The sequence below is a fragment of the Candoia aspera genome, chromosome 7, assembly GCF_035149785.1.
Source record: "Candoia aspera isolate rCanAsp1 chromosome 7, rCanAsp1.hap2, whole genome shotgun sequence".
Taxonomy (NCBI): Eukaryota; Metazoa; Chordata; class Lepidosauria; order Squamata; family Boidae; genus Candoia; species Candoia aspera.
The window spans coordinates 19633538-19656883 of record NC_086159.1 but is presented as its reverse complement, the minus strand read 5'-3'; the positions used below and the strand labels follow the sequence as shown (position 1 = coordinate 19656883).

The 23346-nt window shown below is 38.4% G+C and overlaps 1 protein-coding gene across 2 annotated transcripts in view; it reads left to right on the top strand.

Annotated features, from left to right (window-relative positions):
* The window catches only part of PTN (pleiotrophin), a 104254-nt gene extending 87877 nt beyond the window's left edge, over positions 1-16377 (top strand). The window contains exon 5 of one of the 2 annotated variants that reach the window (XM_063308577.1): positions 15651-16377. In XM_063308577.1, coding sequence (XP_063164647.1) covers positions 15651-15703 — 53 coding nt within the window. In that variant the 3' untranslated portion in view covers positions 15704-16377. Of the gene's footprint in view, positions 1-13663; positions 13840-15650 lie in introns of those variants that run through there. The other variant, XM_063308576.1, reaches the window with a different exon arrangement.
* Positions 16378-23346: the final 6969 nt, after the last annotated feature.

Here is a 23346-nt window from a genome sequence, read left to right as displayed (position 1 = left end):
TCATGGATGTTCTTTGGTTCTGACTAACATTGCTTCTTGATTGTGCCCCAAATCTGCCTTTCCTGCAGTTCTAAACTATTGGCCTATGTCTTAGATCCTACCTTAGCAAATACCATCTAGAATATAATTTTTAAAGTCTAGGAAGGTCCTTTGGATTCAAAGCATTTTGCAGGACTGGTTGCATGGCTTTAAAATCTCCAAAGTAAACTATATCTGTATTAAGACTCTTCAGATATTCCACTAGCTTGGGTAATGCATGTTGGGAGGAGAAGGATACCAAGTTCTATTCCTTCTTCCTTTTTGTGATTCTTGACACTTGGGGAGAATGTTCACACCTTTATACATTGTCAAGGAATGTGTCCGTGGGAATGGTCACTGATCACTAACAGGTTACCTCTTCTCAGGGTAACTCTTCGTATGTTCAAGTACTTATTCAACACCTCCTTCTTTCCAGGGCAGAGTGAACATGGAGAAGGGCAAAGGTGATACCTACTGGCAACTTCCCATGTGTATATTTATTACTTACATGGGAAGAACATATGAGTGGGTATAGGATCTCATAAGACATGTGTCACAATTTTATTTATTCTTATTTGTTCCATTTTTATACTACTTCCAATGGCCAAGGAAATGAGAGTAAAAATAAGTTACACTTAAGATTATCTTTCTGTATAGCTCGTAGTGAATCCAGTAGATACTTAAGTACATATTGTATACATTAGGTTTCACTGTTACGTTTTGCTAACGTTAATGGAAATAAGGAATAGCTAAGAGAATTTTAATGGATCTCAAGACAAGATATATTGAGCTTCTCAGGTGATTTTCCAACCAGGCCGTGAGAAGATTTTCACCTGCCTAGTTCTGACACAACTGCTGCATCATGTATCTTTAGATGAAGCTCTGATGACTCCTCTTTTGTGATTGATATCCACAGTCTCTTTCCTTCTCTGCAGTTTCTTACAGGTGTCTGATATAGTCCACCTGATCTTATGGTCTTAAGAATTAATGTATTTGTTTTTATGTTTTTCCTATAGAATATTACTAGGGAGCTGTATAGGCATCTCTGCCAACTCCCTGGATCTAATTCCACCACTAGGTGTCCCTCTTGACAGTTAGTTTACCTCATACCCTTGGGTATTAGGAATGTTAATGCAATATTGCAGTCTATCACCAGGGGTTGCTGTTTGCTATCAAGTCTTTCTATAAGTCTAACAGCAAAACTCCAAATATAAAAGAGTCCACATTTACATATGGACATATTTAAAAAATTCCACTTGTAGACATTTGCTCCAAAATACATGTAAACAGTTACAGTGAAATATATCTATCATTTGCAGAGTCTGTTAATGGGAATTCATAGGCTGCCAGTGTTGGAAACAGTCTTGAGGACAATGGCCATATTCTAAAATGGAGAAGACTTCTGTTCCTTTTGTGAGCCTCAGCTTATTTAATGGGATTAAAGGGAGGAAAATTTATGTGGATGTATGTGTTTGTGTGTGTGTGTGTGTGTGTGTGAGAGAGAGAGAGAGAGAGAGAGAGAGAATATTCTCCTGGGGTAGCTCAGCAGGTACAATTAGTTCTTCTCAAATATAAGCCCTTGCTGAATCAGACTAAATGCTCAAATAGTCCAGCATTTTGTTTCCATGGAAGTCAACCAGGTACCAATGGAAAGTCCACAAGAAGAGTGTAAATGCAATAACCTCCCCATCCCCACGCATACAACTGTATTCCATAGAAGAATGTTCATTGCCCCTGATACTGTGATTAATATACAGATGGCCCTCGGGTTACAACCACTTGTTCAGCGACCATTCAAACTTGTGACAGCACTGAATGAAGGCAATTTACGATGGTTCCTCAGAGTTCCAGCCATCACAGCATCCCCACAGTCATGTGATCATGATCTGGGTGCTTGATGCTCAGTTCACAATTACATCACAGTGAGCTGCGGTCACATGATCGCGATTTCCTACGTTCCCGCCAGCTTCCCACAAGCAAAGTCAATGGGGAAATCAGCAGGAAGTTGGAAGTTGTGGTCACGTGAGGTCCTCACTTCATGACCTGCATGGTCCTCATTTAATGATGGCAGCTGGGACTTCCAGAACTGCTGTCACTATGCGATGCAGGCATGTGATGTCACACTTTATGGCCGCATCGCTTAGCGATGGCCAGTCCCAATTGCCATCTCAACCCCAGGACTACCTGTATAGTTATTATAACAACTATTTACTGATACTACCCTTATCTTGAGAAAGAGAGAAAATCTATCTAGGTTTTCCACTCCATGCATAATCACTCATACTGGTTAAAGATGAATGCAATAAAATAGTCCTTTTCTGCTAACTTTCATCAGAAAGTGGATGCATTTCATCTGCTGAGCCCAATTCTAGAGTCCAGTATACACTGGAATGGATTCTAGAATTTGTTCTATAGCCTTCTGTGGTTATGACTGATTTGGAGGATGTGATCCTGTTTCTAGATTTGTTTGGGGAAATATAAGGTCTGCCTAAGGAAGCTATTTTCAGTGCTATCATTCTCTGATATTTATTTATTTATTTATTTTTAAATTTATACCACTGCCCATCTCCCCCAACAGGGGACTCTGGGCGGTTTACAGCAAAAGTAATAATAAAGATATTAAAAGACCTAAATTACAATCTAAAAGCATAAATAAGATAATAAACATAAAGTCCAAGATGAGGTAAAATCAAAATTAATAAGGGGTGCTATGAGCAGCAGGTGATCTTTTTTGCATTGCCAACTGAGCATAGAGGATGTAATAGGACATACAGTTCAGCATTCATGAGCAGTTTGTCCACGGTACCACTCTGAAGTGAAATTGTAGTTAATTCAGTTTAAAACAACCCCACATCCATAGAACTTCCAGCTCCAAAAGCTTTTTAGAAGAGCCATGCATATACTGCTTTCCAGAATATTACCAAGGAGGGAAAATTTATTCAAAGGACCAGAGCTATCACCGAGAAGGTCTAGTTGGAGGCCCCCTTTATCTTCTGAGATGAAGGAATCCAGATCTCTGTCTAGGCTGTACAAACAGGGTAGGTAGATTCCACTTACAGGAGATGGTCCAGAAAGAACCACATCTGAATGAATGACAGACTCAAGAATTCTGTTCTCTCTCTCCTCCCCAGGAATACAACTGCATAAGGGGAAGAGTAGAAAAGAGTATGGACCTGTTGACCCTGTCTATTCAGTCATGCTCTTTCCCTGAATTCATTATCTTTCTTGTGTGGAGAAGAAGGAGAATTGTGTTAGGACAGTTTAGGGTTCCCCAATTCACCAAAAGAGACTGCACCAGAAGAGAGCTGTTCATGCTGAAGGTTGCTCCGCCTACTATGTGAAAAATGGCAAGGTGGCATGACAGGTTTGTGAAGGCATTCTTGTTTCATCCTTCCTCTCTTTCCGTGTGGGATATTGACCCAAAAGATGGCTCTAGCTCAAGAAGAAAAGTGGTTTTTGAAAAGAAAAGAACATTTCCATCCTACAGTATTTGTCTCTTGCTACATCTACTAGCTCAGATTTTTCCTGCAGTCCTTTGATCTCTAACAGAGCCTTTTAGTGGCCACAGGAGACTGGACAGAACAGGGCAAGAAAGATGGTGGAGTCCCATTCATTGCATGTGTTTAAGTGGAGATTAAATAACTATCAGTCAGGAATGCTTTAGTTTGAATTTCAGTTCTGAATGAGTGTTGGAACCCTTGACCTAACTCTTATAATCTATTATTCTGAGCCTTGGCTACAGAAATTGAATTTTATTCATGTATTGGATACAGCTCGAGCATCAGTATTTCAGGCACTTAAATTAATCAAAACGTGAAGGCGTATCATACTGACAGTTAGAAAATGGGAGTAATGTTATTTTGCCAATTCTTATATGAGCTGACCTGATCTATACCTGCCAGATAAATATGTCTATCAGGAATTAGTTATGACCTTTGCATTTTCCAAATCTTCTGACTTCCTGCTTGGTTCAAAAAACAGATCCTTTTGGCAGCCTAGCCACTTATAATTCCATGGACTTAATAGATTCTGGAAAACAGTGCATGCTGGGGCAGAAAGGAGGCAAGAATAATGGCTTCCATGAAAATAGTCAATAATATTGGCAGAACTTTTTTCACAGTGATGCACAGTGATTTTTCCTGGGAGAGAGAGAGAGAGAAAGAAGAAAAATTAATCAGAAAAAAGGCTTCACTTCTAGATTTGGCACTCAGCGGTGCTTGACCATAATGGGAGTACTGCTTGAAGCTATTACACTTACGATTTTTTTTAAAAAAGAGAGAGAGAGGTAGCATAAGTGAATGTTTATTCTAATTATTATTCCAAGAGTGTAAGAAAAATCTTTCCATTCTGGATTTGATGCCGCTTTCCTTTCTGTTTAATTTTCTCATCACTTTCATTCCATTTTTTGTCTTGTATAAGCACATCACATAAACCACATGAAGAGGAAAGTGCCTGGCTTTGTCAAGTCCTGTTTGGCTGGTAAATTCAGGAAACAAGAACCACTTGGTCTTTTGGAAAGACCTTCATTGCTGTTAGGGTATATGGAACAGAATCTTGAAAGCCTGTCAAAGCAATGCTCAGATCAACTTATAGCAGATCAAATTATAGGTGTAATTAAAGCAGAGTTACTCTGCATCTATTTCTCACACTTCCCCCTCCTTTGGGCTAAAGATTTTTTTTCCCCCAGTAATGGTCCAGCTCCCTCCTGTAACAGTTCTGTTCCCTTCGTCATGCCTCCAGGGTCTGTTAGGCATTCCATCACATACTTGCAGAGGATTTTTGTAAAGTTGCATCTTTATTTGAAAATGCTGACACTTTATTGGCTTATGCAGGCAGTGTGACAAATAATGCATACTGTTCTTTATAAAGAAGAGGAGGTGAGAACATTTCAGGATTTCTTTTTTTTTTTGTGTATGTAATTTGTATTAAGGATTTTGATTACAATAGTAAAAACTAATACAAACTAAACTTAAAGAAAAAAAGAACAGAAAGAAAAATAAAAAGTGCAAGAAAAAAGAAAAGGAAAAAATAATAAAGGGAAAAAATAATATAATAAAGAAAAAGAAAAGAAATATATAAAGAAGTGACTTCCAACTTTCATTACAACAACTATCGACAAATTTAGAAACTCTTCACCCCTTGTAAGGTTACAAATGTGGTGGTCTCTCATGAAGGATACACAGGCTGCAAGTTTTCTCAGGATGAGAGCTTGTGGTCTCTCATGAAGAATATACACGACACACAGTTTCTTGGGATGAGAGCCCTGATTCAAGCCGTAAGCTCTCTTTTATTATTCCCCCAGTTAAGCAAGTGCACTAAAACAGTAATTCACATAGCAGAAGGCTGATTGGTCTAAATAGCAATGCATACCTCATGTAACCCCCCTGATAGCCTCCTGGCACAGCTCAGGTTACAGCTCCTGTTGCCTTGTGAGGAAAGTTTTTGCTACAACCTTATCCACTATGGAAGTTCAAGGAAGGTTCAATGTAAATAAGCATCTTGCACAGCTGTCGTGGTTTGCCAACCAACAACATAGCATACAATGCTCTCTACATACAAACATATTTTTTCATCCCGTATCCCATCCTTTATCTATAAGCAAATCCATAAAACATCAACTTTTCAATCCTAGTGTCAGCAAAAAGTCTGTAAAGGGTTGCCAGAATTTTGCAAAAAAAACCAACAACTTATTTTGACCTTGATCAAATAAACCAACTTTATTTTCCTTCCTTTTACTTCTAACCGTCTTAATCTTCCATTCATTCAAATATTGTCATAGGATTTGATTTCTCTTCAATTCTTCTTTATCTCATCACACAGACTTCTTCAGGGGTTTAGCAAGCCTCTTTAGTAGGTCCAATAGGAAAACATTTTCCAGGTCATTCTCTTGGTTTGTCATTTGTATTTCCCCTTTCATTTTTAAAACTTCAGCCAATTTCTTTTGTATTTCCAATAAAGCATCCTTTTCAAAACCATTCTCTTGGCCTGTCATTTGTAGTTCCACTTTTGGTACTTTCTCTGTCTTGTCAGACAAAATTTGCTCTACATCTGTTATTCCCTCATTAACATCGCTTGGAGTCAGACATCATTACTGACACTGTTACTATTGTACTACTGATTTCTGGCTCCATTCTTCAAAGATTTAATATTTCCAATGTTATGACGTTTTGTGTCAGTTTGTAAGTCCCAGTACTAAAAAAGCAAAAGCAGGCCTGTATTTTATTTTCAAAGACACCAAAAGTAGGCTTGTGTTTTTTTTTCCTTCTACTTAGAAACTTTAGTCCCCTCTAGTGTCCAGTTTCTAAAATCATAAAGTTGCTTATCTTTGTTATGACTTACAATAACCAAGACAGCCAAAATAAATCTGGTTCCCAAGAGAAGCTATTTATTTTTATAGTTAATTTTATAGTAAAAGTCAATATTCCAAATTTATCTGGACCCTTAATCTGTTTATCACTTTCTTAGATCAAAATCTTATTTAGCTTTTTGCTGTTTATTTCAAATTCTTTAAGTTCTTAAGCTTATAATTAATTTTTCTTTTGTTCAGAGTTGAAGATAAACTCACCCGGTGACTTTTCAGACTTGGTACTCCAAAGGTTTCTAATAGCTTTAGGATGGTTAATAGGGAATTTCTAAACATGATTAGAACGTGAGGCTTGCAAACTTTGTGTCCTTTAAAAGATTCTGCCGCTGTTGTGAGCAAAATGGCTAATCCCTTTGTCTCCTGCCACTCAGACCTGTGGAAGACTGCTTTTTTGTGGTCACTTTGCGAGGAACAGCCATCTGGAGCACATATGGGTGATCTCCCCTCCTCTCTTTGCCCATAGAAGTTCCAAAGAGCTGGTCTACATACCTGTTCTTCAGTCTTTGCCACGGTAGTCAGCCCCACTTTCACAGAGACATCTTCAGTTCGTCATGCCTCCCCTGGAAGTCCTCAGAACATTGCAAGATTTCAAAAAATTACTAACTCTCTTCAAATAAGTCTTCCCCTTTAACCTTCCAAAACAAAATGTTTCCACCCAATCTAATGTACAATTTTAACTAGAATTCTATTGCACCAGAACTGTTTTTTTAAAAAAAAACATATTGTGAAGATGCTAGGATGGTTATCAAATAAAGGAATATAGAAAAGAAAACATAACAATGTAAAAACAAATGTTTCTCAGAACCAACTAGCAGAAGATTCACAGGCTCTTGTTATTTGTAAGGAATAAAGGAAGCAAGAAAAAGGATTGTGGAATGGATGACCCGTAGATTGATCACCATTAATGATGTTTGGAGTCCTGGAGTTATTTTCAGAGGAAAAAAAAACTTTTTTGTTGAGTTGATGCCACTATAAATCATATCTGAGCATAACCATGATACATCCCATCACAGATGTTAGTCATCAGACCCCCTTTTAAACAATAAGCAAAATTATCAGTTAACAGCAGACATATATTCATTTTTCAGCAATGACTCAGAAGTTAAATTGTTTTTTTTTTTTTAAGTGGAGGGGGTTACAGAACAGAATAATATCCTCCACCAGGAAGTATTTTAAAAGGGCAATCCACTGAAAGGCATTTTTCCAAGTTCCTGTAAACTCTGATCCAGCTGCCCTCTTTTGCTTGGCCTAATGAGGCATGGCTGTCTCATGCATAGGGCAGGATGGAGATTGGCAATAGTCTGATTGTATAAATCTTTCACATGTGCACTACAGAAGCCCCCAGCCAAGTTTTGTAACCTTTGGGCCTCAACAATTTAATATGCATTTTAATATGCATATCACAATTTTCATTAAATTTAGCAAATGACAAGCTTAGGAAAGCTGCTACTGTTTGGCTGTTTGCGTTTGTTGGTGAAAATACATATGCTGCCAAACTATCTAAAATTTTACTTCAGGAAACTGGAGAAAACTTGAAATCTAAAAGGGAAGTGCATTTTTCAAGTAACATAACCTGCTGTTAAAAATGACAAACTTCTGTCACATTCTGTTTTTTTCCTCTGATGTCAGATCATTATACTGAATACCTTCCTATTCAAGCAGCAGAAAGACAGTGATGTAACTTGCAGGATATAGTGACACCATAATATAAGTTAGTTACATGATATTTTACTAGAGAAAAGAGGAAGTGGGTAATTCTGATAGTTTACATGAAGATCTAAATAGATTTCAATCCACTGATAGTTATTGGCTAAGTAACTTGTAAAAAAGTGATGGATAATTAAGGGTAGAAAGCATGAAATTGTTTACTGTAGCCCTTGGATCTCTCTCTGACCAGTAAGAAGAGAATCATGACGGGATCCAGAATGACCAATTGCAGTTTATTCAATGGACAATTCATAATATAACACACAATGGATGAAGTTCTTCTTTCTTTATATATTTAACAACCATTAATAAACCATGGGATTTTGACTAACTGTGCCCCAAGGAAATTAGTTATCTCTGAATTATGCACAAACAGTAGTGATTAGTGTTCTGCACTTGGACCAGTGACAAGAAGATACAAGTCCTCCTCCCTGACCTTATGTATTTTCTCTTAGCCTAATCTGTCACACAGGGTTGTTACTGTGGAAATAAAATGCAGAGAGAGGAGACCTCAAAGAATGCTGCTTTGATTTCCCAGAGGAAAGGGGGAAAAGATATGCAATAAATAAGCCAAGCCAACCTCCAGTAATTCCAGTGCCCGCTTCTTGATCAGTCCAGTAGGGCTTCCATATCTGGGCTGCAAAGATAGAGAAGACCACCACATTGGCAGCAAAAAAATATTGACAATTTAGTGATTGTCTAGAACTTTACAGGCCACTGCCCAATGCATAGCCTGAAGTATATTGTTCAGGCTATGCAGTTCCAGTGAGAATCAGCATTCTTACTTATTGTCTGTGTCAGCATGATTCAGAATGCTGAGCCATTTATTATTGCTCCTTAATGGGAAATAACAAAATCTGATTAATCCAATGAATCAAGTTGTGCAGAACATACAGTAGTTGGGAATTCTCCATTCCTTTTACCAGGACATTCAATACTACAATCGTCTAGTAGCATCAGCAGGTTGGATCCAAGAATTGGCATATTTTACAAGCATTGCATTGCTTTTATAGAATCCAATACAATTCACAATTGTTTGCATTCAAGCCAACCCAGCCCCTTTGCCTACTGAAAAAAAAATAAATTGTAATATATTTTTAATTTGATTTTCACAAAATGCTAGCTATTCTGTTTCTCTTTTTTAGCTTTAAATTCTGAGTTGCTGAACATTCTGGGGCATAAGCTTTTCAACTGGCTTCTTCCTAAAGATTTTCATATATAATATAAAGGTGGTGACATTAAAAAAGTCTACCTGTATTAATTCAGAACTATATAGTATTGCCACCACATTATTGAGAAGGAATGCTGAATATTCAGATGTGGATCCAACTGCACTAACTTTGGTTAGTTGGAGAAAGACCTCTTGTTTAACAATAGCATGACTTTATCATCATTTTTCACTTTTCAGTATTTACCAACAAAATCAGGTTGGCAAATGGATAAAGAGGTATATTAGGACTTCTCCAATGCATCTAAGGTTAATTTTTCAAAGAGGACAAAGAACTTCTAAACTAGCCTTTGCTTCATTATGAATATCCCATATACTGTAATGCTGTGCTGAATTCTGTTTTGCAGTTTCCTGAAAGATTTCCCCTATGAAAGAAGCGTCTGCTTTATTCTCAGGGTACTTGACAAGTTCCTTTCAATTTCTCTTGGTGCTTTTTTTTAATGTTACTAAGAGGGGGCAGGAAGTGTTACTGCTGATGTTCTCTTGAGCTACATAGCTTTCACTCACCCTGAAGTCTCTCTGATGCCCATATTTCCCAGTTTGAACACAGCCCATGGGATGAATTCTCCTGGATTTATAGGGAGTGTGAGAAATCAGGAAACTGCAGATCACAATGGATTTCACAATGAAAGAAGGGACATTCACATATTCTGGCCACTTCATTACTAAAATAAAGTGCAAAAACATTGCATTCTACTCACAAGAATTTCAATGAATTTCTCCTTTGGGAAAAAATGAAAGCAAATTCTCTTTCATCAGACTGAGTATGAAAATAATATTGGATAAGTTGCACCATTGTTAATTTGGTAGATAAAGAAGCTCTTCAGTGCCATGAAATAGGAAGGGTTGTTGACTTTTTCCTGATAGAGTTTCTATGCCTTAATCTGGCAAGTGATTCTTCAATTTTATTTGTTGAGTCTCTTCTTGGCCCATGTGTGTTAAATTCATGGAAGAGAACCATGAGTGAACATAATATCTAAATATACCTAGGAACTTTTAAGGTGAAGACTTTGACAGCAGAGCATAAGAACCATAAGATGATATTCAGATTCCAGTTCATTAATCCTCAGTCAGAATCCTTAGTTCTGAGTCTCCCTGTTTTGACTCAGTTTTTAATCCAAGGTGAGTTTCAGCAATCTGAAGTTTGGGGTCCTCAGAATTCCACAAAGGGCTGTAGCTGTATATTTTAAAAGAATCAAATAACATTTACAGGTACAGTATACCTTGCTAAGACAGTGTTAGAGAATAAGGGTAGAGGTTGATGTTAGGCTTTTTGCTTAAAACAAATCAAAACCAAACAAAAAACAAAAAAAAACAGGAAATGCCTGTCATTTCTTTGTTTTTGACAGAATTAGCTGACATCTACAGTTATACAGTAGTTGGCAATTTTATCTCAATAATGTTCGCCAAATTTGAAAGCAATAATTTCTTGAATGGTTATTTAGGAGGAATTGTTAAAGTTTGGAAATAGTAAAATGAAAAGATTGTCCCCCCTTCCTAATATTGTTTGGAGGGAAGCTGGCACTATACATATCCTTGCCATTCTTACATATCTTCCACACCATTGTTTTAGATTAGGTAGGATGCTAGAGAGAAAAAAGTGGCTTGTTTGATCTGTCAAATTTAATTCCATGTATTAGTTTTGTGGTTTGTTCTTTGCATTGCTGTGGATGGCTCCTGCATCGACAGGAGTAGATACGTAACTAAACTTTGCATCTTGTTCTGAAGTGTGATAAGCACTTTCATATAAATAACCATTGTTCATGCACCTGTGTGTGTGCATGCACGTGTGCTCATAGATGTGAAATAAGTAGATGAAACAGAGCATTTGTGACAGAAGGTTGTGCAGAATGGGCTGCTCACCCTCACAATTAGTACAGTCACCTTCTAAGCATCCAGCATTACAAGAAGGAGCACTTTGTTCCCTGCTTCCCATCATTTTGCTCTCCTCTTCCCTCAGTTTCGTTATTTCTTCAAACCTTTGAAAGTGTACCACTCTTGTCTGTGGATTTTGCTGTTTTGGCTAACTAAGGATCAGCAGTAAAAAAAAAAGAGTGCTATCAATTTGTAAGATAAAAAGGGTCTCAGTAGATGCCAAGGGCTGGGGAAAATACCTTGGTTCTAGGAACACTGCTTGAATCTTGGAAAGCTGATGCTAGTCACAATTGACAACATGGAGCTCAAAGGGTTTGGATACCATGTGGAACAATAAAATACCTTCATTCAAGGACAACCTCAAGTCAGCCCAAAGATTCGTTGGTAGCAATTGGACATGAATCTTCCTGAGAAAGCACTGTAAACATGAAAGGAAAGCTTTAAAAAGAATATAATGCCTACTAAGGGAGAGAAAAAAGATTTGACAGGCCTAGCTGCAGGTCTTATCTTGTAGCTCTTAAGGTAGAGTACCTGGATAATTGATGGTAGGACCAGGGGAAAATGTTTTGTCAGATACTGTAAGAATATTTTAATAGAGTTTTTGCTGCCAGTTTTGATTGGGCATTCAGTTATGAGCCCAGGGTGTTTTGTTAGGAAAAGAAGTCAGTGGTTTACAGATCATAGAATCAGGTGTAAAGAGTAGGAAAGAAAGGCATGTTAGTAGTTGTAAGAAACTTCTTGGGAATTCAAATCCTATCTATCTCTGGGGGGAGGTGGTGGCTGGTATGAAAACTTTGGCGTTACTTGGAATGCCTCTGGCTGGTAGGACAGCCACTTCTCTTTGGCAAGATTATGTATCATTGGGAAACATGAGAATTCCTCTAGGTGATGGTTGAGTGAAGAGGACCTGTGTTAGTCTTCGCTAGCCTGGCACTCACCTGATGTATTAGAACTGTAGCTCCCAGAATTCCCAGCTAATATGGGATTGTCATCCCACAACTTTCATCACAGGCTAGGAAAGTCTGTTCCATTCACTTGGCCTATATCATATGATTCTTCCTGACTTCAGGAAAGATTTGGTATCTGGAGCCAGTTTCTTGCCTTACACACAACATGCAGTTGTGATCCATCATTGCAATATGAAGAATGGAGTGGAGCCCTCTCATAGTTGCTCTAATGGAATCAGTATAAGAAGAATCAAACAAAGGCAAGGATAGTTTCACACAATGCCCATCCCAGTGCCTGTAGGAATACCACAATCCATCTTCCGCGATTGTTTCCTAGCAGATGGTTATTAATTTTGATTGATCCCCTGTTGGATTAGCATCTCTTCCATGCACACTAGGTTTCTTTCCATTTTTTTTTTCTTTTTGAAGAAAGGTATATGAAAACCTGCAGAGCTTATATTCTGCTTGCAATTCAAGGTACTGGTTATCATCTATAAAACCTTTGTGATTTATGGGACCTCCCTATTCGTAATGGTATCTGCCGATCCCACATGCTCTAATTGGGAAGCCATGGGCAGGTGCTACCACAGAGAAGGCATACATCCTGGGTCTCACAATCTGACACTGTTTCAAGGTAGGGACTTCCACCCCAACGTATGGTTGGCCCGGATCCTGCAGGCCTTTAGAAAAGTAGTTAAGACTTGGCTCTTTCCTCAGGCACTTGGGTATGGATGAGTAGAATTCCCATCTGCTGGGATATAACCCACTAGAGCAGTGTTTCTTAACCCTGGCAACTTTAAGATCTGTGGACTTCAACTCCCAGAACCCAGACAGCAAGGCTGTCTGGGGAATGCTGCACTAGAGTCTCTGCACTAGAGTTCCTGATCACCAGTTAAGTGTTTATTTATTTTAGTTGTATGCACTTTTTTTCCCCTTAGCATTTCCACTTACTGGCAGTTTTGTATGCCACCCAGAGTCACATTGCTTGAGCTGGGCAGCCATATAAATCCTTTAAATAAATAAATACTCACTATAGACTACCATAAGGCTGGAACTTATCAGGCATTGGCACTCCCCCTGCACTAAGTCTTGTATGTTCAACCCGTGAAGAAGTGAATATAACTGCTGTAATACAAACTCCCCTCAGAGGGGTGGGGAGGGGATCTTGAGGTTTCTAGTTTGACGCCCAGACAAATTAATGTCTCTGGCTCTCAATCCTGAGAGTGCAAATGACTAAGAGAAGAAGCTGTGCCATCACAGCCTCTATTTGAACTACTATTGTGTCTCTCATTGGGCCCAAGATTTGGCTTAGTGTAGGCTTGAGAGACCTGATTTTAACCTTCAGGGCATTCCCAAACCCACACTTTTTCAGTTTTTCCTAGCTACTGCAGAGAAGGTTTTTAAAAAGTCCTAAGCCGTAGACCACATGCCATTCTAGCCAGCAAGTTAATCAATTCAGATTACGCCCTTGCAAAATTGTTTTCCATATTTTTTTTCTCTCTCTCTCCCTCTTTGTGTCCTCAGCAGAAAAAGTAAACAGCAACATCACTGAGAGAGGGAAGAAAGGAGGAGGAGGAGGCGAGAGTGCACTTTCACACAGATCACTTAGCTCTCAGAGAAATCCAAAGATGCCCCAGTCAAAAAGGGAAACAGTGGCAGGTAGCTCAAAGCCTTTGTGTATGTAGGTGTGTGTTTAGAGAGCCATACAGCATCTTTCCTCTTGCTTTCCAGTGCTGGACCAGGACCTTCTTTCTCCAGGAATTGACTGATATTTTCAGGGTCCTCCACCAGCTAATCCTTGAGACAATCCTTGCATGCCAAATATAACTGGCTGTTGAGATAAGAAAAGCTGGGTCTGAATCATAGTTGGGTTCTGTCTCTCCCTTCCCTCCATTTCTTCCCAGACTATTAATATCTGCATAGGTGATGAGAGATATACATTGCTCTTTTTAAAAAGCACACATTTATTTTTAATATTTCTTTGGCAGAGGGAGAAGGCAGGTCTGGGCAAAGTGCCCTTCCTGCAAAAAACAGCCCCTGGTAACTTGCTCTTTTCCTATGGCTGCCAACTTCATCATTGCCCAGAGGGAGAAAGCAAGATGAATGGTGCTTGTGGCTGCTCCTTCTTGTTCCTATCCTAACTCATTCATTGGTTTTGAGAGGACAAGGGACCATACCAGAAGTGGCAGCAGGATCAGGGATTTTCTGATTTTCTGAAGGTCAGGAGCAAATCCCATATAAGCCTACTCCCTGCCTGCTTCTTTGACCTTGGCAATACTGCTACTGTGAATCTTGGTAAATATATTAACTAACATTACATTCTATTCATGGGCATTACATTCTATTCATAAAATTGCTATTGCTTTCTTGGCAGCCATGTCACATAGCTGAGTCATATTCGGCTTTTGATCACCTACGATTCCAAGACCTTTTTCATGCATACTATAACCAAGCTAGGTATCTCCCACTTCAAAACTGTACATTAATTTTTCCCATAAGAAGGAGTTGACATTTATCACTGTTACATTTCATTTTGTAATTTTCAGACCATTTCTTTAACCTATCAAGATCAATTTGATCTTCTAAGATTATTAGTTATCCCACCTGGTGTTGTAATATTTATGAACAAACATTCACTTCATCTTTTCATTTAAGTCATGAATGTGTTTGTTTTGTTTTGTTTGTTGAGTGATTGATTTATATAGTCACCTTCTTGACACACAACTCAGGATAGCATATGTTGAAGAATACTCATCCCAGGAGAACTGTTCCTAATAGAATGTATCATGTGAGATGTTGGTTGACTTCTTCCAATTGGGGCATATGTCTGGAAGAAACAGCATTCAGACAATGGGAAGCTGCCAATTTTTGTTCTGGGCAGCACTGCTATTTCAGTGATTACAGAAAGGTGGTGTGAATTCCAGGGCCTCTCCATCAGGCTAGCTGCTAATATTAAGAATGCCCTGGGGGTATGAGTTCATTTTCTCCCCAGATGTTTTTGGAACTGGGCATTTTATTGTTACCACCAGCCAGTAAAGTTTTATTGTCACCTCTTCCTATGTCACCCCTTTCCTATGGAATTGCTAGCTATGAGACTTCGTTCTCTTATTTGCCACCCACAAATTCAGCTCTCCCAGTTTTTTTAAGCAGTAAGAATTTAATTGCATGTTGAGTATTGAAGTGGAGTATGCAGTCAGTTTTAATGCAGATGGATATGTGTGTTTCAATAACCAGACATTTGAAAAATGCAGGTTATTCTTTCTCTGGATTATATTTGCAGGATTTTGAAGGGGATGCTAAATTGGAAGAGATGGGATGTACAGACAGAGATTTTTCTTGGACTACATGCTATAGTCTTGAATATACTTGTACAAAATAGTATTGTTGAGGTGGTGGGTGTTTATCTTGTTCCAGGGAACTAACAAACACTCACTCTTTCCTTGCCATCCCTGGAGTCAGCTTTCTTTTTGATGATGTTCTGATCCTGTTATTATTCTTCTTGTGTCAACAGAACCCAAGAAAAAGAAAAAAGAAGGCAAGAAACAGGAGAAGCCACTGGAATAGGGAAGCTATGCTGGGCATGAGAATGGGACTTCCTTGAATGTAATTGGTTAACAAGTTTCATTGACACCTAGTCATTTTATCCAGAAGTTATTTATAGCTTAATTGTACAATAGGAAAAATAAACGTACAAATGCACCCTCTTTCCTCTTTTTTTACTCCACGATTGCATTCCCCAACTTGTTGATCTTCCAATGAGTCAGACCTACAACTGTCACCCATTGTCTTTCTGGCTGGACATGATGGGAGTTGTAATGCGACAGACTTGGAGTAAACCAAGTTGGGGAAAGTTATTCTAGTATTTTAAATATATAATCTTAATGGCATATGTAGAAGTCTTCAATAAAGGCAGTAATGTCCTTTAGTACATGAGTGCAGTTGTATATGAGAAAGTATAGATTCATTTTAAATCCCTCCTTTACTCTGCCAAGTCCACTTTGGTTCTGCATGCTTGTGACTTACATGGAACTCCCAAGGTATAGTCTATAAAGGTTCTATGATGTCATAATGGTCTGGGCAGACAGGCCTTCTTATATATAAAATAGATTGAACTTCCTCCACCAAGTCTTTATGTTTCATAATAGCAAGGGTAGATTTCTATATGCAGATTGTACCGGCACTGAAATAGCTAACTTGGTTGTAACTTACAGCTTTTAATAAAACATTTTAAGGCTCTAGTCCATAATGATTTTTATGTGCTTCCTGAAAACATTTCCCTTCTCATGACAGAATTAATTCATGGTAAGTATGAAAATTCATTTCTACTGGTACTGGTTACTGTTCCGCTATCAAAAACTGAAGAAAATGCTGTAGAGCCAAAATATGTTTTTCATCCCACTAAGAATGAATGAACCTTTGTGATTCCATGGTATGACTCCATGATGATATTATTTAATAGTAGATAGTATAATAGCAGATGATGATGATGATGATGAATTTAACAAAACTTTCAGCCAACTGAAGAACAACCTTTATGTCCCTTTGAAAACAGATGATCTTGCAAAGAATTGTTATAATTTGAACTGCTATTGAAAAGTATGTATTTGATTATTTCCCACATTCTCTAACTCCCTGCCCAAAGAATTGCAAATTTTGACAGTCTCTTTATCACCTCATTTCATGAGGTAGTTTCTCCTCTTAAAAAAAAATAAATCAGATAGCATTAAAGGGACTGCTTTGGGGGGGGGGAACTAAGCCTAACCCTCTCCTCAAAATGAAATGTGTTGACTCAGAGCACTCCCTATTAAGAAGGACACAGACAAACTGCAATGGGTTAGTGGACACCAACAGACACGATCAGTCATGTAGAAAGGCAGTGTGGATAGGAAATGAAATAGGCCCTTGGCATATTAAACTGGGGGAAGAGATGACAAAGCAGACAGAGGGAATTCTTAAAAGCTCTGAAGTTGTTCCATAGCCAAGAGGTCAAAGACTGTTCCATTGTCCCAGTAGATAAAACTAGATTTAATGGGTTTATGTCAATAGAAAAACCAATGATGATGGAATGTTGTGATAAGTCTCTTAATGCTCAAACCATGGACACAAAAGCCTAGAGAGGTGAACAAAAAGGCATATTTTCAATCTAAATAATAGATAGTAGGCAAACATACCCACCATACTCTTTAAGTGTAGAAAAAGAGTAAGGAGGTAGTAAGCAAAAGAAATTGGAGGCAGAAGATAAAAGAAAAAGAAATATAAGTAACTCTAGGTTACACCAACAGCATTCATTATGCCTCTCCATGACTGTCTATCCTTGCAAAAACATTCTTGCTTCAATCACCTTCATACGTCATCTCATACATTGCATTTCTTCTTTAAATGTTTGACTAACCCCTCACCTTTACTTCTATGCATGTATTCATCCATCCCACTCCACAAGATCAGGCTACCTTCAATCAGGTGTGTTGTATCCTCCTCTGTTCTCTTAGTTTTACAGACACACAGCATAGCTATTTTTCTTCCATTCCTTCCATTTGTTTACCATTTATTCCTCTTACATTCTAAGTTTTAATCTTCCATATGCCATAGTGATCTCCAGATGGGCCTATAGATATTGACTTCTGCAGCCTACTATGGCTTTCATCAGTCAAAGCTTCCACATAATGCTTTTTTAGTAAGATCAAGAAAGAGCAGACTAGTTTACCAAGCTTAATTGCACCCAAGCCACTAATGTAAAGTAAGGATAGTACCAGTTAGTTTGGTACATTTCAGCCAAGTACAGTCAAAATCCAGTTTTACTTTAAGCATGCTAGACACCATTCTGTATGAGCTAAGGTGTTTAATCTAGAGACTATCTGCAAGTCAGTGTACAGTTACCTGTATCCCATCAAATAGGAGTTAAATACACGGTGTATTGGTACATGCTCAGGATGTAAAATAATAAAGATAAATGAACAAACAGCTCTGGCAGTGAGTCAGACTACAACTTTGCCTAAGACACCCTTTCCAACTGCCCGATTGATCATCCACTTCTTAAACACACACACACTGTATATATTACAGTCATGGCTCAGAGCTCAATCTGATAACATTCCCACCAGTTTGTAGAGAAACAATGAGGTTTAAATGGATTATACATTAAGATAAAGAGGATGAGAGAAAGATGGCCACTTCAAAACGATACACAGTATAAGAGCTAGTGTTTCAAACTGATGTTTCCTTTCAACTGTAATGAAAATTTAATAGATTGTAGTAAATTGTAGTAGTAAACATTACTGTGGCCCAACATCTTGGTTTAACAGAATTCACACAAGCAAACCAGTAGTGACATCTCATTGGGTGTGGATCTCTCTCTCTCCCTTGTGGATAATGAATGAGTGACTTGTCCAGAGACAATTCTGTGGGTGAGATAAGAGATTCTGGTGGGGACATCACTCCTAAAACTAAGCCCCTCTCCCAAAATTATGTAGTGACCACTGCAGAGAAATATATTTCCCATATACATTTGTTTGTTACATTGCTGTTTATCAGGATGACATTTGAAAAGTTGCAATATCAAACACTTGCTGTTGTCACCCTTAAAACTACCTTGTGAGGTAGGAGATGATTGCCTGAATTTTCAGAGAAGATTATTATTAAGCGCATGATTGATTTGGTTATCTATTTAGCTAACTGCTGAACACATTCACACATGAATCTGTCTCTCAATGAAACGAAACCTCTAAAGTCTACTCAGAACCTTGTCTTTGATAGTAGTCAGCTAGATTCTGGGGAGATACAATTACTTTGCATGATAATACATGATTTCTAATATGGGAAAGGTAATTGTTGCCAGAACTGCTTTGCTTATCTTAACACAAAGTTGCTCTATTTTTTTTTTTATTCTATTAAAATATTGCTGAAATTTCAAAACAAAAAGATGAGCAGTGAGGCAATTTAGTCATATGGAGAGAAGCAATGAGGACGGAATTGCAAAATGAATTGTCTGAGAAGAGGAAGACTAAGAAGGTTGTGGTTGGATGGAGTTCCTGAGATCTTCAGAAAGAGAAGTGAGCAGCTGGAAGAATGAAAGGCAACATCTGAATGGGTGTATGGACCTAGTAGAAACAAGGACAGGTCCTAATGATAGACCAGAGTGGAGACATATAGCAAATGGTGTTAGAGATAGTTGAAGCTGCCAAGGCCGGTCTAAAACTAGACCTGCCTGTTATCCAAACTGGTACAAGTATTCTTCACATCCAAGGTAGAAAAAATCCATTTTGGAATCTGTAAACAACTAGACACAAATATTAAGTACGTATTCAAATTTACAGAACGATATGTTTAATTTTATGCTGTGTGGAGGCTGTGTCAGCTTCAGTTCACTTAGAGATTCACTGAAAGATATAATTTGACCAGAAGACCAAAATTTGTGCAAGCAATTGTTTACTTCCTTTTCCATTTCTTCTCTCATGCCTTAATTATTTTGACTTACTCCTTTTCTGTGCTTTGCACAATGTTGCTTACCCCAAAAGGGAATAGTGTGATAGATACATAGTTATCTATGTATGTAGTTAATAAAAAGCATACATCTCTTATATATTAAAAAAAAGACCTGCACAACAATTCATACATATTTTGGCTCCTCCATGCCTTAAGATATTTTTGTGACCCACAATGCTGCAATGTGTGTTCTAAGAACCAGGCTACAAGTGGGAAAATGTATCTTTGCATTTGACAGCAACAATTTTTTTTAAAAAAAAATGCAAGTCTCTTGCTCGAGGAGGGACTGAACATCGCTGAACCTTTTGCAGGGAGAGAAGGAGAGATTTACACTTTCTTCTTGCTGTGGTTCTGATGAAAAAAACCCCCCTCTCTTCCTGGAAGCTGTTACTTGTTTGGGAAGGGCCTGCCTACTACTGTACATGTGAGGTATCCTCCCTATGCACATAGCTGCTTTGCAGAAGTGACTTTCATCAGGATAACAGCGGGAAGCTGAGGGAAAGTTTAAATTCATCTTTCTGGTCTGTTGGGAGGCTGATAATTATTACCTCCATACTTTATTTAATGCCATACCTAGTTTGTCCTGGAATTCAACAGGACTTGCCTTTCAGTCCGTGTGTATAGGAGAATCTGTGGTCCTATGAACACTGTTGAACTACAATTTCCATCAGTCCAAGTGAATACAGCTAATCTGAATGATTGTCAGCCTTGTGAGGTAGTCCAGCCAAGAAGCACATCCAGAAGTACTAGCTCTCACTTTATTGTAAGGTTACATTAACAGAACCTTGCAAGTATGAAAGTACATCTCTCCTCCTTTGCCTTTACAGTCCAAGAAACTAGGGAGGGTCCCTCCTGAGATGTTTACCATGCCCCCATTCCTTCTGCAGTCTCAGCTGCTGCTTGTCTGACCATTGTCTAGTCTGTGGCTCTTCCTCCTGTCTCCCACACACCATGCTGGCTGGTGAATTCTGGGAGTTGAAGTCCACACATCTTAGTTGCTAAGGGTGAGAAAAACTGTTCTAGACTATCACAACTTTCCCTCCACTCCAGAACATATCACCACCTTTGTAACATATTGATATCATTACTTCATCCACATCATAATTTTGTGAAGTGGCCAGGATCTGATGGTATCAGCCTGAAGTGAACCACATTATCCACTGCCAAAGTCCTATATACTAACCACTTCATGATCTTTTTCCAGCTTATTATTTTATGACTGTTAGTCATAATTTATAGCAGCACTGTTAGTCCCAAACTCACAATGCTAAAAAGAGTTCAAAAGAGGCATCTGGAAAATTCTGAAGAAATCCAAAATATCCTGAGAACAAGGTAGAAAACCACAAATACACATTTTTCCAAATACAGTTTTGTTTGCAATTTTCCTTAACATGCACCATTTTTGCAAATCATTTTCCCTTCTATAATAGATTTTTATACATCCTTTTTATGAATATGTGCACTTTATAAGCTTCCCTATCGTATACTGTAAAACATTTATTATTGAGTGCTTTGCAAAATTTGAAAACTCCAGACTGTGAGTGATAACTAAGTTTTGGTTCATGCAGTGTCTTGATAATGCAATATTTAAATGTGGATGAAATGAATTTCCTCCGCGTTTAAAACATCACCGAAGACTTTCAGGTAAACACAGGTCAAGAGTTGAGGGAGTAGGGACAGAGTATTTACACTTCTCTTTTAAAATGCCTGAGAAGGCTATCTGTATAGTTGTACTAAAAACTGAAATCTATTGAGTGGGCCTTTGGACCACTCCCAGAATTCCCTGCACAGAATAGTCACATCTGCCCCAGATGGGAAGGCTGCTCTTGAGCGGATACAGAAATTTACCTTTTTTCAGGTTTAAGACTGTAAAGTTAAGATTGTTTCCTCTTTACTGGAAGAGTTTTTGAGTAGGGAAAAAAAAATTCCCTTAGCTTGGACTTCCTCCATGAGGCTAAAATAACCAGGCTGTTTCTCAATCTCAGTGCTGGCAAATCCCAGGAAGATCCCATAGCTCTGATTTTATTTTGCTCAGTTTGTTGTTTTTCCACTGTTGATGCCATGTATCTCTGCTGTCAGTTGAGATGCTTGGCAGCTTCAGGGGCTTGAATGTGGCAGAGAAATCACACAGGTTTCTTTGATCAGACATGTTTTGTCAGTGGATAGGTTTGAACATGGCCAGCACACCATTACTGCTATTCATTCACTTATCAGTCCAGCTTCCCAACTAAGCAAGTCTTTTGGCTTATCAGTAGGTAAAAAAAGGACCTGTCTATTTTACTCAGGAATAAAGCAGGGTGGTGACAGGAACCATTTGGCATAGAAAGCCAGGGAAGGCACAGGAAGAAAACATTTCATGCACACAATGTTAAACAGTCTGTCTCTCTCTCTAAATTCATTTTCTGTGTGCCTCAGCTATCTGCCAGGAGGTCTTTAGTTCACTAATTAGTTAAAATACAATATGCAAAAACCTCAAATGCAAAGACTATGGGTTGGATGCAGACTTAATTAGAGTAAAGCAATTAAAACCTGGATTTTAATTAGTTAATGCTACTCTGGTCTCCCAATAGGAGCTGGAAGGTTTTGGTAGCCAATGGCTGCATGATCTTCTCTTGCTCCAAAAAAAAACTTTGGTAAAAGGGAGAGATAATGAAGCAGCAAGCTCCAGGAACTTATTATGGATTCAAGATTTTGCAGAAGACAGAGGAATTATTCAGATATCCCCACCTTTTTTTGCAAATTGTTTTCCATCGCAGAGGGAAAACTGAGCATAGTCTGAGTGAAGCCAATATTGCACTGCTATTGCTATTGTGAAGTTGGGCTGCTATGGACAGTTAGCAGAGGATCTGGCTTCCACATGAAAGCATGGATCCAACAGGACTTCTGAGAAAGGGACATTTTGTTCTTTGAATTATTGTGTTTGATTCCTTGGCTTGAACTTTACACCCCAACAATCTGGGTGGAAATTCTTTTTCACCAACACTAAAGGAATATTTTTTATTGTTGGCTTTTTTGGTGCCAGTTGGCCTTATGAACTAGTTCCCATAAAATTCTAGACTATCTTTGCTGCCAAGAAAAGTTAATAAATGCAGAAAAGATTGATGCGGGAGAAGATGGGAAACACACAACCTACACCATGAAATAAACTCTGCATTTTCAATTATTTTCTTATATAAATATGCTACAGCAGGCTGCCTTATCAAAGGGAAGGTAGAATTTGACTTTGCATTCCTTGGTGAGATACCATCTCACGAAGCTCCCAGACTGTTTTAAGCAATCAGGAAAATAAACACATAGAGCTTAAATAAATGCCTCATCTCTGTTCTGAGAACACTGCCTTCAGGAACTTTTTTTTTCACAGTTACTTGATGCTAGCAGTAGCTTTTCCAAGGCCAGATTTCCTAAGGAATGGAGGAGAAAGATATCATTCATTCACCTAGTGAGAATTTTCTAAGCATAAAAGTTTGAGGGCTTAAACTGATGAAGTTACAATTAATGTGGTCTCATGGGTTTATTCTGGCAAACTTTGTGTCCAACCTAGTTTCTCAGGTAATATCCTAGAGGCAAAAGGTTGGGCTGAGTAGTTGGTATAGCAATAGAGACCTGGGCAGCAGGCTGGTTGTAGAATTAAGATGGGACTTGTGTATCCTTTCTGCAAGTAAAGCTAGCTGTCAATCAGGGGATTGAATGGACTATGAAGATGCAGAGGCCAATTCTCACTTAGT